At 53.0% G+C, this 13,627-nt stretch overlaps 1 protein-coding gene across 1 annotated transcript in view; it reads left to right on the top strand.

Moving 5' to 3' along the window:
- Positions 1 to 13,627, top strand: part of RIN3 (Ras and Rab interactor 3) — a 131,412-nt gene that overhangs the window by 109,926 nt on the left and 7,859 nt on the right. Inside the window, exon 9 of the mRNA XM_021099628.1 lies at positions 11,415 to 11,546. Coding sequence (XP_020955287.1) covers positions 11,415 to 11,546 — 132 coding nt within the window. The remainder of the gene's footprint in view (positions 1 to 11,414; positions 11,547 to 13,627) is intronic.

Below are 13,627 nucleotides of genomic sequence, written 5' to 3' on the forward strand. Positions count from 1 at the left end.
CTGGAAGCAGATGCCAGGCTGAGTGGCAGCTGCCCCCATTAACCCTTTAGCATAATATTGGAAATGTGGTTGGAAGGGAGAGGGTTGTAACAGCGGAGACAGGGTGCAGCGGTTTTTTCACGGAGTGCAAGTTAGACTTGGAGACAGGGTGTCCCGTGCCGTCTGGAGCCCAGGGAACAGGCCAGCATGTGAATCTGCACCTGAGGCACCTCCTCAGAAACCCCCGAGGAAGTAAGGTGGGGTCGGTGGGCAGCCTGCAGTGTTCTCAGGGTTGGACACGCTCCGCCCCTGGGGTCTGGAACCTGGGAAGGGACCCCAAGCCCACAGCAGCAGTGTGAAGCTGAAGGTTAGTCCCATGGCGGTGTGGCCGAGGGCTGGCCAGATGTCTCTGACCCAGGCAGCCTCAGATCGGCAGTGGCTGGGGAGGGAGGCAGGCTCAGGAGGTGCCCTGTGTGGTGTGTAGATGGCACGGCCGTAACACTGGACAAGCCAGAAAGAAGCCAAAGCCCTGTAGGCTCCCTGGCTGGAAGCAGCCTCAGGGAGAACAGGCAGGCAGGCAGGCCTGGCACCTGGGAGGAATGTGGGAGAGAAAGACCTCCCGGTTTCCCTCCCGGTCCTGACTGTCTGTGTTCAGGTTCCTCTGCTGCTCTGAGCCTCCGTGTCCCCCGCGTGAAATCGGCACCGCCACACCCACCCTCCGGGACGGTCATCAGATGTCGTGGGGTCTGCGTTTGCGTCCGGCCCAGTTACCTTCCCTGTCTGAACGTCTAACACGGGCAGCCATTCTATTCTCCCTGCCTTGCCGGGGGCTCGGGGTAGAGTCAGGGCCAAGGGCTGTGTGGACCCTGGGACTTGATCGGGGAGACAGCTTGGACCCTCACCCTCAGCAAGTCCCCACTTAGGCAGAAGCCTTTTGCTGTCTTTTCAACAGCCACTTTGTTGGCGGTGACTTCAAACACCTGTGAGATTTGCTGACAGTGAATTCACTTACTAAAAACTTATCGGCCACCAGGGACCAGGGAGGGAAAGGCTAAATCTGAGGGAGCAGAAAGGTGGTTGCTGGAGAGGCACAGCGGGGCTCAGCGGGGAAAGATGGAGCAGAACAAGGACAGCCGTAGTTTCCTCGGCCTTGACCCTGGGCACGTGGGGGCGGGGTGGGGAGGGTAGGAGGGCGACGTGGAGAGACAGGAATCTCTCTGCTGATTCAGAAGCCAGCTCAGAAACAGGGAGACCCCGAGCCCAGAAATTCAGGGCAGGGGCAGGGCTCCGCGTGAAGATTCCCCACCAGGAACAGATCCGCCAGGAACAGGTGGGTTTCTCATCAAGAGGCGGGCAGCGTGTCCCCTCCCATTGCTGAGTGCTGGCCTGTGGGTCCAGTGGCTCCCAGCCTCACCAGTGAGCTTAGCTGGCCCGGGCTGCCCCCTGGAACCTCAGCCTCTTCACCTGGGAGGAAGAAGGTTCTGCCAAGAGCAGGGAGTTGGGGGTTCATTCGAGGACCTAAGTTGAACTCCAGCTTCAGTGCTATAGCCTTGGCCTTGAATCTCATGGGGCCTTTGCTTGTGTATAAAATGGGGGTGATAAGACCTGCCTCCCAGGTTGTCATGCAGGGCGTGGGGGAGCACATAGAAAATACCTGGAAGGTACTGGCCCCGAGGAGATACTAATCTTCCAAAGCCTCGGTCTTCTCCCTTAAGAGGGGGGCCTCTCTTGGAGCTTTGGCAAAGATGAGATGCGGCCAGACATGCGCGTGAGTAGGTGTGAGGCTGCAGGAATGGCTGCCTCCTCAACGTGTTCCCAACAACGTGGACACTGCATCCACTCTGTGGTCTCCAGGCTGGGTTCCAGGAGGCACCCCGGGCGCCAGCCAAGGGACACAAGGCTGGGCTTGACCCTAGACCACCCTGTTTTTACCCATGGGGTTCCACCTGGGATTTTGTTTGAGATAAGCAGTTTGGCTGCTACATATTATGGCTTTTGAACAACAAAAATCTTTCATTTAGAAAGAAATTCAGAGTTCAAAAACTTCAAGAGTAGAAATAGTACCTTAAATAAAAATATCCACCTGCCGTTAGTGGGCTGTCAACATCTTATGTGCGTCATCATTTATACTCTCTCTCTGTGCATATGTAGTTTTTTCCAGAATCCTATGAGGGTAAATTACATACATCTTGGCCCTGGACCCCTAAAGAGTTCTTTTTTCTTTTCTTTTCTTTTTTTTCCCTAAATACTTCTAAGACTAAGGCTCTTCCATCACCTAAACCACAGTAAGTTGTCCACTTGGTAAATTTGCATGGATACAGTATTTTAATCCATCCCCTCCTTGGAATTCCGGGTTGTCTCTGACCTAACGAGGTCCTTTTTAGCATTTTTCCCTCCAGCTCAGTGTCTCGTCGAGGGTCAGGTGGCCCGCTTAGTTGTCTCCTTCACTCCGGAGTACCGCATCCTTTCTTTGCCTTTTCTGACATTGAAATTCTAAGGAACACAGGCTACCTTCCCTGCCCCCCAGCTTTTTTTCTTTGCAGTGAAAGTTCCTCATTTTGTGTTTGTCAGATGTTTCCTCATGATTAGGCTGAAGTTCAACATTTCTGAGGTTAGGTCTGGTCCGTCAGCCAGATCTCGACTGACTCTTAAATTCTCTTCTGACTTTCAATGATCTTGGGACCAGGCCCTCTACCCCAGGCTTCCATCTCACACGTTCCCCCTGCCAGATGCTTCCAGAGCCTTACTGCTCAGAAATCAGCCCTCCCCCTTGCTCCCCCACCCCCACCCGCCCTGGCCCAGCCCCCAGAGTCCAGGGAAGAAGCTCCACCTGTCTCTGTCTCTCTGTCTCTCCCATTGCATGAGGCTGGCACTAGTAACTGGTACCTACAGGGCGTGACTGGTGGTGACACCTGCTGGGGCAGTGGGAAGGGACAGGACTTTGGAGATACAAGGCTTGAGGTAACAGGCCAGGACATCTTTTCCAAAAAGATAACTGCTGTTAACACCCATGATAAGGATGGGCCAGGCTTCAAAGCCAGAATTTCCTCACTCCAAAGCCTATATGCTTCCATCACTGTACCAAGCAGCCAGCCTGAGAACAGAGCCCAAGGTTCCTGAATCCCAGCCAAGTACTTCCTCCACCATAGCAGGTTGAGGGGCCTGCGTCGGGCAGGGTGGGGAGTTCACGGCGTCTAATGGCCTTGGATAAACTTGGCCCTCCATCCTGCCACCAGGAGCAGACTGGACCTCATGGACTTCATGAGGCTTGATGAGAGGAGTTCGAATCATCTCTCCCATTACTTTGACAAGCAAGTGCCTGCCACCTCTGCGGTGTCTAAGACCGGCCATTCAGGCTGGCCCGCTGTTGGGGAGAACTAGCATCAAGGTCAAGGACTCCTCCCTGAGATGGGAGGTGGGGAAGGAAAGAGGAATGCAGCGCATGCAAATGCGAGGTTCCTTCTGAAAGGTTACAAAGGATCTTCTTCTAACATAGATCAGCAGCAAGCAACATCCCAGAGGGCAGTGAAAGCCAACCGGCTCTGCTTTTCCTTGTATAGTCTGCATAGCTGGTTCAGGCAGAGCAGAGGCAGGGGTTGCGAGACCCCAGGGGTGTGTGGATTGACAGGCCCGTGACATTGCCTAGGGGTAGATGGGATAGAGAGGAGATCAGGCTGTGGTTTTTAAAAATCTGTGATGAGAGGTCCTAAGGTGGCTCCACCCAACGTTGTCTCCATGAAGATATGGGTTCGATCCCTGGCCTGGCTCAGGGGGTTAAAGATCTGGCATGGCTTTAAGCTGAGACCCAAGTCACACTTGCGGCTTGGAGCTAGTGTGTTGCCGTGGCTTTGGGATAGGCCACAGCTGCAGCTCTGATTTGACCCCTAGACTGGGAACTTCCATATGCCACAGGTGCAGCTGTAAAAAGGGGAAAAAAAAAAAAAAAAGGAAAAAAAAGAAAATCTATGTTGATGTTCCCACTGTGGCTCAGCAGGTTACGAACCCAACTAATACCCATGAGGATGCAGTTTCAACCCCTGGCCTCGCAGTGGGTTAAGCATTCGGTGTTGCTGTGAGTTGTGGTGTAGGTTTCAGATGCAGCTCAGATCAGGCATTGCTGTGGCTGTGGTATAGGCTGGCAGCTGTAGCTCCAACTCGAACCCTAGCCTAGGAACTTCCATATATCATGAGTGCAACCCTAAAAAGCCAAAAAAAAAAAAAAAATCTAAACTGATTTCTAATGACAAAAGTCACTTATGGTTATTGTTTGAAAAGGTGATTAGTACTGTGGTAAATTTCTATCTGGTCTCTTTGAAATAGACATAGATAGGTAGGTAAATAGAAGATTAGTTAAGGAAATACTTTCTGCTATAATAGATAAAGTCTGTGGTCTCTAACTCAATACCAATTTATTTCTCACCCATGTAAGTACAGCTGAATGGACGAGGAGGGTTGGGGAGCGGGGAGTGGGCTCTGCTCCATATAGTCATTCAGGCATTCAGGCTGAGGGAGGCTTTCTGGGCCTTGACGTCCAGGTGACACAGAGAGAGAGAGAGAGAGGCACACAGACAGAGAACACATGGGCCAGGCCTGGCAGCCTACCCAGCCGAAATGGGTTCGGAACCTCTAAGATGTCATATTCTGAGGATAAGAAGACCCGTTACCCTCCTGTCCTGAATAATAACCATTTCTAACCTTTCTCGCAATCCAGTAGCCCAGCAGGTGCCACGTTAATCACTTTCTGTCTGTCTTGTCGCTGAAACATCATAACCACCCCACGAGGTGTGGACACTGGGGTGCTCCCCATTTTACAGCTGAGGAAACTGAGGCTTGGTGAGGTTAAGCAGTGCACTCAGGATTACACCTGAGCCATGAGTGGGGGGCCGGGGACTTGGATCCGGGTTTCTGTGGGGGACCACTGTGTTCTCCTGCCTCTCCAGGGCACCCTGGGGTCTGCGATGACCTCAGAGAGGCCAGGCCCAATTGTAGGCTGGGACTTTGGACCTTGGGCTCTGAGCCCGAGGCCTGGCCAGCTGACAAGCCTGTGGGCAGAGGTCTCCAAAGAGGAACCCAGGGAGCGGGAGTGCTTTCCTTAGGGATGCGGGGTGGCTCAAAGCAGAACTGAGACTTAAGCAGTGTCTGCAAAAAACCCAAAGAACCAAACGGGGTTTAGTGGGAGGGAGGCTGGCATCTGTCTTACGTCAGCCACAGGCTACAGGGAACTCCCCGCATGCTCCATCTCTTGCATCTGTGCAGCTGGGAGTTCAGACCAGACCAGTGATTTTCAAACTGCTCCCTGGGGAGTCTCGAGGGGCTGGAGACCTCTTGCAGGGGGAGGGGAGAGGAGGGGACAGCAGGCCAGTTTCCGGCTTTGATCAACCAGAGAAGCCAAGTTCTGTATAAAACAGTTCTTTTTTTTTTTTTTTACTTTTTAGGGCCACACTCGCGGCACGTAAAAGTTCCCAGGCTAGGCGTCGAATTGGAGCCACAGCTGCCTACACCATAGCCCACCATAGCCCACAGCAGCATCGGATCCTTAACCCACTGAGCAAGGCCAGAGATCAAACCTGCATCCTCATGGTTTCTAGTCAGGTTCGTTAATCACTGAGCCTCAAAGGGAACTCCTAAGACAGTTCTTAACAGGAGTTCCTGCTGTGGCGCAGCAGGATCAGTGGTATCTCTGCAGCACCAGGACACAGGTTTGATCCCCAGCCCGGCACATTGGGTTAAAGGATCTGGCATTGCTGCAGCTGGAGCATTAGGTTACAACTAGGTGGCAACTGCAGCTCCCCCAGGAACTCAGGGCACCCCAGAAAAACTCAAAAAAGCAAAAACAAACCCCAAAAACCTCTTAACAAAAGGCTTCCACTGCAAAAGTAAAATTAACATCTGTTCTAGATGCTGTCTGCTTCCTGCCATCCTGTGTTTTTATCAAATAAATTCATTCAGCGGTTCAACAAACATTTGTTGACCGTCCAGATGTTAGCAGGAAAACACAGCCCCTGTTTTTAGGATGGTCACAATTCAAGTGGGAGAGCAGCATGCGACATGTGACAACCGTGCTGTGCAAGACGATAAATGATATTCATTCGTTCGTTTAGCGAGTGTATTTATTAAATGCGTGGCCCTGTTGAGGCGTTGGATATAACAGTGAGCCCTGTCACGGCAGAATGGAAACCTGTTAACTCAGAGAGGCCTCCCTGGACCTCCCAGCCCAGAACAGCAAAGGCCCTCACACTCCCCACAGCCCTGAGCCTGTTTCAGTGGCCCTGAGAGCATGTGTGTCAGGGTCTGAGGCTCCACTTTGTATTTCTGTTTCCCTCTTCCTTACCTGTCTCTGTGCTAGAATGAAAGCCGTGACAGGGCCAGGGCCAGGGAAATGCATGACTAGAGCATCGAACCTGATTGGGGATGGGGGAAGAGGGGGTTTTGGGTTAGGACTTCCTGGAGGGAAGTGGCTTCAAATGGGAATTGTGGTTAGGGGTAAGGACCAGAGCACAGCGTAGTTGTGAGCCTCTCGCCGCCCCAGGATTGTTGCATCAGCCACTTGCTTTCAGTAAGAGCCCGATCGACCCATGCAAGGAGCCCCCCCCCCACCTGATTTTGTAAATAAATTTTTATTGAAACAGCCGTGTCAGGAGTTCCCATTGTGGCTCGGTGGTTAACGAACCTGACTTGCATCCATAAGGACTCGGGTTCGATCCTTGGCCTTGGTCACTGAGTTAAGGATCCAGCATTGCCATGAGCTGCAATGTAGGTCGCAGATGTGGTTTGGATCCCGCATTGTTGTGGCTGTGGTGTAGGCTGGCGGCTACAGCTCTGATTCGACCCCTAGCCTGGGGACCTCCAGGTGCTGCAGGTGCAGCCCTAAAAAGCAAAAAAAAGAAAGAAAGAAACAGTCATGGCCATTCACTGGCACAGTGCCTGTGGCTGCTTTTATACAATGGCTGAGTTGGAAAGGTGGGACAGAAACCGTGTGGCCCATGGGACTAAAAGTATTTACTGCTTGGCCCTTTACAGAAAAAAAATTTGCCAGTTCCTCTTTGAGAAAATGCTTCCTAGGAGTTCCCTGGTGGCTCAGTAGGTTAAGGATCTGTCATTGTCACTGCCGTGGTGTGTGTTTGATCCCTGGCCTGGGAACTCCTGCATGCTGTGAGCATGGGATGGGTGGGGGCAGAGAATGCTTCCTAGAAGACAAAACTTTATTTTTAACTCAGCTGCTCATTAGATGCTCACAAGGGCTCTAAGTAACAGACTGAGTTTTATTATTTTCTCCACCTTGCTGATAAGAAAACGGAGGCTCAGGGGGAGTGGTCTCAGATCACACAGCTCGTTAAATGAGGGGGGGGTCCTAATCCAGTGTCCTCACTGTGAGACTCAGGTGTGCATGCTTCAGCTCTTATTCTTATCAGAGCTCTTCTCTAAAATCTTCCAGCCGATGAAACAGGCATAAGGCCCCCCAGCCAGCTCTTTAAAATGTAATTGGCTCCCCCAGTATCTACAGATGGAAAACAGATGAGACTTTGGCAAAAAGAGAAGGCAGGAAATGCAGGCTGCAGCCCAGCAGGGCTTTCGAGGCACGGCCTGATGGATGTGGTCGCTGATCCACGCAAGACAGTCTTTCCCATCATAGGCAAATGACTTTGCAACTGGCCCCAGCATCCCATTGCTGCTGCCTGAGGCCCTACTGGGTGCAGGGCTGAGCCCTGAGCCCTGAACCTTGGGCCCCAGCCTTCAGGGAAGGACAGTACAGCCCTAAGTATCCCCGGGATAGTGGATTGAGCCAGAGTATCTCAATGATGCTTCAAGCTTGTTTTTGTTCGCAGTAGGTCTCAGGTCAGAAAGCCTGTGTGGGTATTTCTCACCACATCAGGGAAGAGAGACCCAGATTCTACTGGCCAACTGTGGGGCTTGGGGCAATTTCCCCCATCCCTGAGCCTCAGTTTCCTCACAGTGAGGTTGGACTTGCTGTGCTGCGCTGGTGATGGCGCAAACCATCCCATGGAAGCTAATCACCTGCATCTCTTCCCTGCTCTTCAGTCACAGTAGCAAATTGGAATTGGCCATTGTGGAAATATTTACACCATAAAAACTGGCAAATGCTTGGTGTTCCTGTTGTGGCACAGCGGAAACAAATCCGACTAGGAACCATGAGGTTGCAGGTTTGATCCCTGGCCTCGATTAGTTGGTTAAGAATCTGGCGTTGCCATGAGCTGTGGTGTAGGTCACAGATGTGGCTCCGATGTGGTGTTGCTGTGGCTGTGGTATATGACGGCAGCTGTAGCTCTGATTCATTGCCTAGCCTGGGAACCTCCATATGCTGTGGGTGCGGCCCTAAAGAGACCAAAAAAAAAAAAAAAAAAATTGGCAAATGCTACAAATCAGAGCTTTTGCGGGGGTGGAAACTGTTGTTAAATATTCCCAACACCCACTGTCTAAGACCCATAAGATCCCAGTACCCTTGACCATGGCCCCAACCCTGGGCAGGACAGTGTGGTGCCTACTGGAGCTCATGTGGGGTCAGTTGAGCTCAGGGTCACATCCCATGCTCTCTGTTGGAGACCAGGAAGGAGTGATGGGGCAGGGGCTCAGAGCAGTTAAGAGACTTCCCCAAGCTCACACAGCCTCCATCTCTGCCTTTGGGGAGCTCACCGTCCGAGGGAAAGGGCGGGCTCTGAAACAGTCAAGGGTATGGGCAAGAACCATCCAACTGTGCCGGAGGCTGTGAGAGGCCAAGGAGGAGCTAGAGGGGAGGGGAGGGAGGGCGTCCCAGGCAGCGGGAGCCGCGTGTTCAGAGGCCAGAGGAATGCAAGTGCCCGCAGAGTGGGCAAGGTGTCCAGTGGGAGAGGGATGGCACCGTGTCGTTGGTTCCCAGATGGGGGACGGACCCCTGGAGTCTGTGCAGAGGCCCATCTGCGTCAGCGCCAAGGCCCCGGGCTCCGGAGTCTTGTGGGGAGCCCAGCATTCATTCATTCATTCATTCATTCGCTCAGCACCGTCTTCTGTGCCCCGCTGCTGGCTGCGCTCTGTGCCCTGGGGAGACAGAGAGGCAGTGCTCACGGGCAGGCGGAGCAACAGACACGGGTGGCTGGAGTCCCCTGATGGGGGGGGGTGGCTGAACACAAGGTGGGGGGGACCATGGAGATAGGCCCCAAAGCCCTTCCTGAGGGTCAGCCGAGATTCTCAAGAAGAGCTTGGGGACAAAGCACTTTCCATCCCCGCTGGACCCAGAGCCACAGTCCAGAAGCCTTCCTTCCCCGTCTAAGTCCTCAGACCCGGGGCCGGAGCCAGAGCAGCCTTCTGGCTGAATGTGACTGTCCCCACCTTGGCTCTATAGATACTCGGACTGGGTAATTCACTTGTATGGAGGCCTGGTCTGGAGGGTGTTTAGCAGCGTCCCTTGCCTTGATGCCAGCAGCAAAAGCGACTCCAGACATTGCTCCACGGCCCCTGAAGGGCAGAATCAGCCTGGTTGAGTGCTACTCAAAGGCAAATTAAGTTGCCTGGTTGATTCCTTGCTGAGTTATTAATACAATACCGAGAAAAAAAAATGTGTTCTTGGAGGCAGAGGAAAAATTCAATCAGCTCTAAACCAATGCAGGAGTTATAGGTAAATTCCAAAAAGCACAGGGCAGTTTCACATCCGGGCTGCCAGACACACCTTGTTCCCTAATTCATAAATCAAACAAGAAAAGACTCTCCTGGGTGCCAGAATTCTAATAATCAAATTATCAATATGAAAAATAATTCTAAGCACAAAATAGAATTATTTTTCCCCAGGAACGCTTTAATAGTGTCTTGGGCTTGAAGTTCCCATCGTGGCGCAGCAGAAACGAATCCGACTAGGAACCATGAGGTTGTGGGTTCAATCCCTGGCCTCGCTCAGTGGGTTAAGGATCCGGCATTGCCGTGAGCTGTGGTGTAGGTCACAGACGGAGCTCAGATCTCGTGTTGCTCTGGCTGTGGTGTAGGCTGGCAGCCATAGCTCTGATTCAACCCCTGGCCTGAGAACCTCCATATGCCCCAGGTGCAGCCCTAAAAAGAAAAAAAAAAAAAAAAAGTGTCTTGGGCTTATAAAGGTTTATGAAAGAGGTTTAAGAAAGGCCTTCTGGAGTTCCTGTTATGGCTCATGGGGTTAAGAACCTGACTATTTGAGGATGCGGGTTCGATCCTTGGCCTCACTCAGTGGGTTAAAGATCTGGTGTTGGTGTGAGCTGCAGCATAGGTCACAGATGCAGCTTGGATCTGGTGTTGCTGTGGCTGTGGCGTAGGCTGGCAGCTGCAGCTCCGATTTGACTCCTAGCCTGGGAACTGCCATGTGCCACAGGTGTGGCTCTAAAAAGGAGAAAAAAAAAAGGTTTATGAAAGGCTTTCTCCGAAACTGACTAATTCTGTGCAGGGAGGCACAGGAACCTTGAACGAAATGGTCAGCGAGCCTCAGAGCACAGAGCTGGAACCAGAACAATGTTCTCTCTCAGTGGGTGTTTCCGTGGGGCCGGGTAGGAGCCTCCATTGTAAATCTCACGCTGTCTGTGCCAGTTCACACATGGCTACAAAGGCAGGCTCAGAGAGGTGGAGCGGCTTGCCCAAGGTCACACAGCTGGTGAGGAGGGCGCTGGGACTCCTGCTTTGGGTCTGGCGATGCTTTTCAGTGCCGCGCGTTACCAACCCCCTCAGCCTATCCATTTTACAGGTGGAAAAACTGAGGCCACTTGAGAAAGCAGAACACAGATGTCAATAATACCTCACTTTTCCATTGCGCTTACGGGTACCGAGTCACTTTCGTATTCTTCTTCTCATTTCATTCTCAAAACCCCTGAAAGGCCATCTTTCAGGGTCCACCTCCGCCCCTGTCTTCTCCAAGGCGTGTGTTGCTGTCAGGAGGCTCTGAGCACCATGAATATCTCCCACTAGAGCAGCAGTGAGATGTTCTTCCTTTTTAAAAGAAACCCTCAGGAAAGGGCCCTGCTTAACCCAAAAGAAGGAAGGCGCGGGGGCCGGGGGTGGGGGGCGGCTTCAGACCCTGCAGCATCTGATTGAGGCAGGGCTTCTGTTTGGCAGATGGAGTAGGACATGCCTGGTTCAAAGGGACAGGGGCCGTCCCAGAAGGCATCAGTGTTAGACAGGCAGCTGCTCCTGGGTGGGTTGGTGAAGAACTGCAATGAGGTGAACTTGACCGAAGGTGCTAAAGGGAAGGGCTGGGAAAGGGGAAGGAGCTGAGCCTTGCCCACCCAGCAGAGGGCACCTTTCTCAGTTCCTTCTTCCTCAACCCCACATTGACCCAACCTGATCCCAGGGTGGCCCCTGTCTTGAGAGTCAAGAGAAAACAAGAAGGTTTCTCCTCCAGGGGCAGCCGCCCCCCACCCAGCACGGTCCCCTGGCCCTGGGCCGGGGACCTCCCCCTCACTACCTTCTGCCCCCTTCCTCTCTCCCAGGGAAGCCTTACGGCGCAGACGACTTCCTGCCGGTGCTCATGTACGTGCTGGCCCGCAGCAACCTCACGGAGATGCTTCTCAACGTGGAGTACATGATGGAGCTCATGGACCCCGCCCTGCAGCTGGGGGAGGGTGAGTCACTACTGGAACCCGGGGGGCCCATCACCCACCCCCGACCCAGCCATCCCAGGGGCTCTCTGGGTGGCCCCATCAGCATCTCCTGGAGGCCGGATGCCACTGAGCCCTGGTGGAGCTCACAGACTAGCAGGCATCAGTCTCTGGGCCAGTAAAGGGATCATGCCACTGAGGCTTGACCAGAGAGGCCCAGAGGGCATGAGAACACATTACCCAGGCTGTGCAATCAGGGAAGGCTTCCTGGAGGAGGTGATGCCTGAGCCGAGCATCAAAGGATAAATAGGAGCCAGTCAACTAAAGGAGGAGGAAAGGCACTCTGCACAGAAGGAGCAGTGGCCAGCAGGGTGAAAGATAAGGCTGAAGTGGTGGGCAGGGCCCATGAGAAGGTGTTTGAGCAGGGGTCATGATCAATTCTTAGAGCAGGTGGCCCTGGAGTCAGTGAGAGGAGGCTGACGTCGTGGGCGAGGCCGCCCTGTAGGATGAGGGCGGGGTGTCGTTTGTCCCACCCTTACTTTCCCTTCCCTTTCCTCCTTCCCACTGCTTCCTCCCCCGCTTAGCCTTGGCCACACCTCCACCAAGAATCCCTGGAGTGCTGCCCACCCAGATATCGGGCTGCGGGAGCCCCCTGGACAGCCCTCGGAGACATCACCCCCAAGGATGAGCGAGCCTCTCAGACCCCCCAGCAGCCTCTTTGGGCTTTGTGGTTCCTGAGACCAGCCGGCCCCCCCGTGCATCTGTTTGCACTTTTAGTAGGCATCAGTCTCTGGGGTGACAGCGTGACGTGGCTGGTTCTTGGCGGCTCAGGGGAGCATGAAGCCATGAAGGATTGGCCCAGCCCTGTGGGTTGTCATGGGGTCGTAGGCTCTGCAGACGGTCTGAGCGCCACCCAGCGCCCCCGCAGTGGGCAGCCAGGCCCTGGCCACCGGCTTCCTACTCTGTCTGCAGCCTGAATCCTGCTGCCCAATGGGGCACCAGGCCAGGCACAGTGGCAAGCAGGGACAGGATAGGGGCAGCCTTGGCCCACCTGCCTTCTCCTTATGGTCCTGAATCCCTCACTCCAACCCTACCGTGGTCTTCCAGGGGTCTTTCTTCCTGTTTGCAAAACCCAGTGGGGGTTTGGGTGGGAAAGCTGAGGTCTAGCAGGCAGGAGAGCTGGTCTTCTCTGGGTTATATTGCGTCTTGGCTGTTTTGTTTTTTGTTTTTTTGCTTTTTAGGACTGCCCTCGAGGCATATGGAAGTTCCCAGGCTAGGGGTTGAATCACAGCTGCAGCTGACGGCCTACACCACAGCTCTCAGCCACGCTGGTTCCTTAACCCACCGAGGCCAGGGATCAAACCCTGCATCCTCATGGATAATAGTCAGGTTCGTTACCACTGAGCCGTGACAGGAACCTGCAAGTTTTGCTTTTGTTATGAAGTATAGTTGACTTACAAAATTATGTTAGTTGCAAGTGTCCAGCAAAGTGATTCAGTTATATATGTATTTTTTTCAGATTGTTTTCCATTGTAGGTCATTATAAGATATTGAATATAGTTCCTTATGCTATACTGTAAATCCTACTGTCTATCTAATTTATATATGTACATTAAGGGGTTTTTTTTTGGGGGGGGCTTGTCTTTTGTTTTTTTAGGGCCGCACCTGCAGTACATGGAGGTTCCCAGGCTATGGGTCAAATCGGAGCTACAGCTGCTGGCCTACGCCAGAGCCACAGCAGTGTAGGATCCGAACCGCATCAGTGACCAATAACACAGCTCACGGCAACGCTGGATCCTTAACCCACTAATCGAGGCCAGGGAACAAACCCACATCCTCATGCATGCTAGTCAGGTTCCTTAACCACTGAGCCACGATGGGAACTCCCGACATTAAATATTTTGAGACAAGCCTAGTACAAGAAAAATACATGAAGATCTGGAGTCCCCTGGTGGCTCGGTGGGTTAAGGATCTGGCATTGTCAATGGAGCAGCTCGGATCGTTGCCGTGGGGAGGGTTTGATCCATCCCTGGCCCGGGAACTTCTGCATGCTGTGGGTGTGGCCAAAAAAAAATGTTTTCTTAAAATAGTTCCCAGTTTGAGAC

Source organism: Sus scrofa, chromosome 7 (assembly GCF_000003025.6).
Source record: "Sus scrofa isolate TJ Tabasco breed Duroc chromosome 7, Sscrofa11.1, whole genome shotgun sequence".
In the NCBI taxonomy this organism is placed as follows: Eukaryota; Metazoa; Chordata; class Mammalia; order Artiodactyla; family Suidae; genus Sus; species Sus scrofa.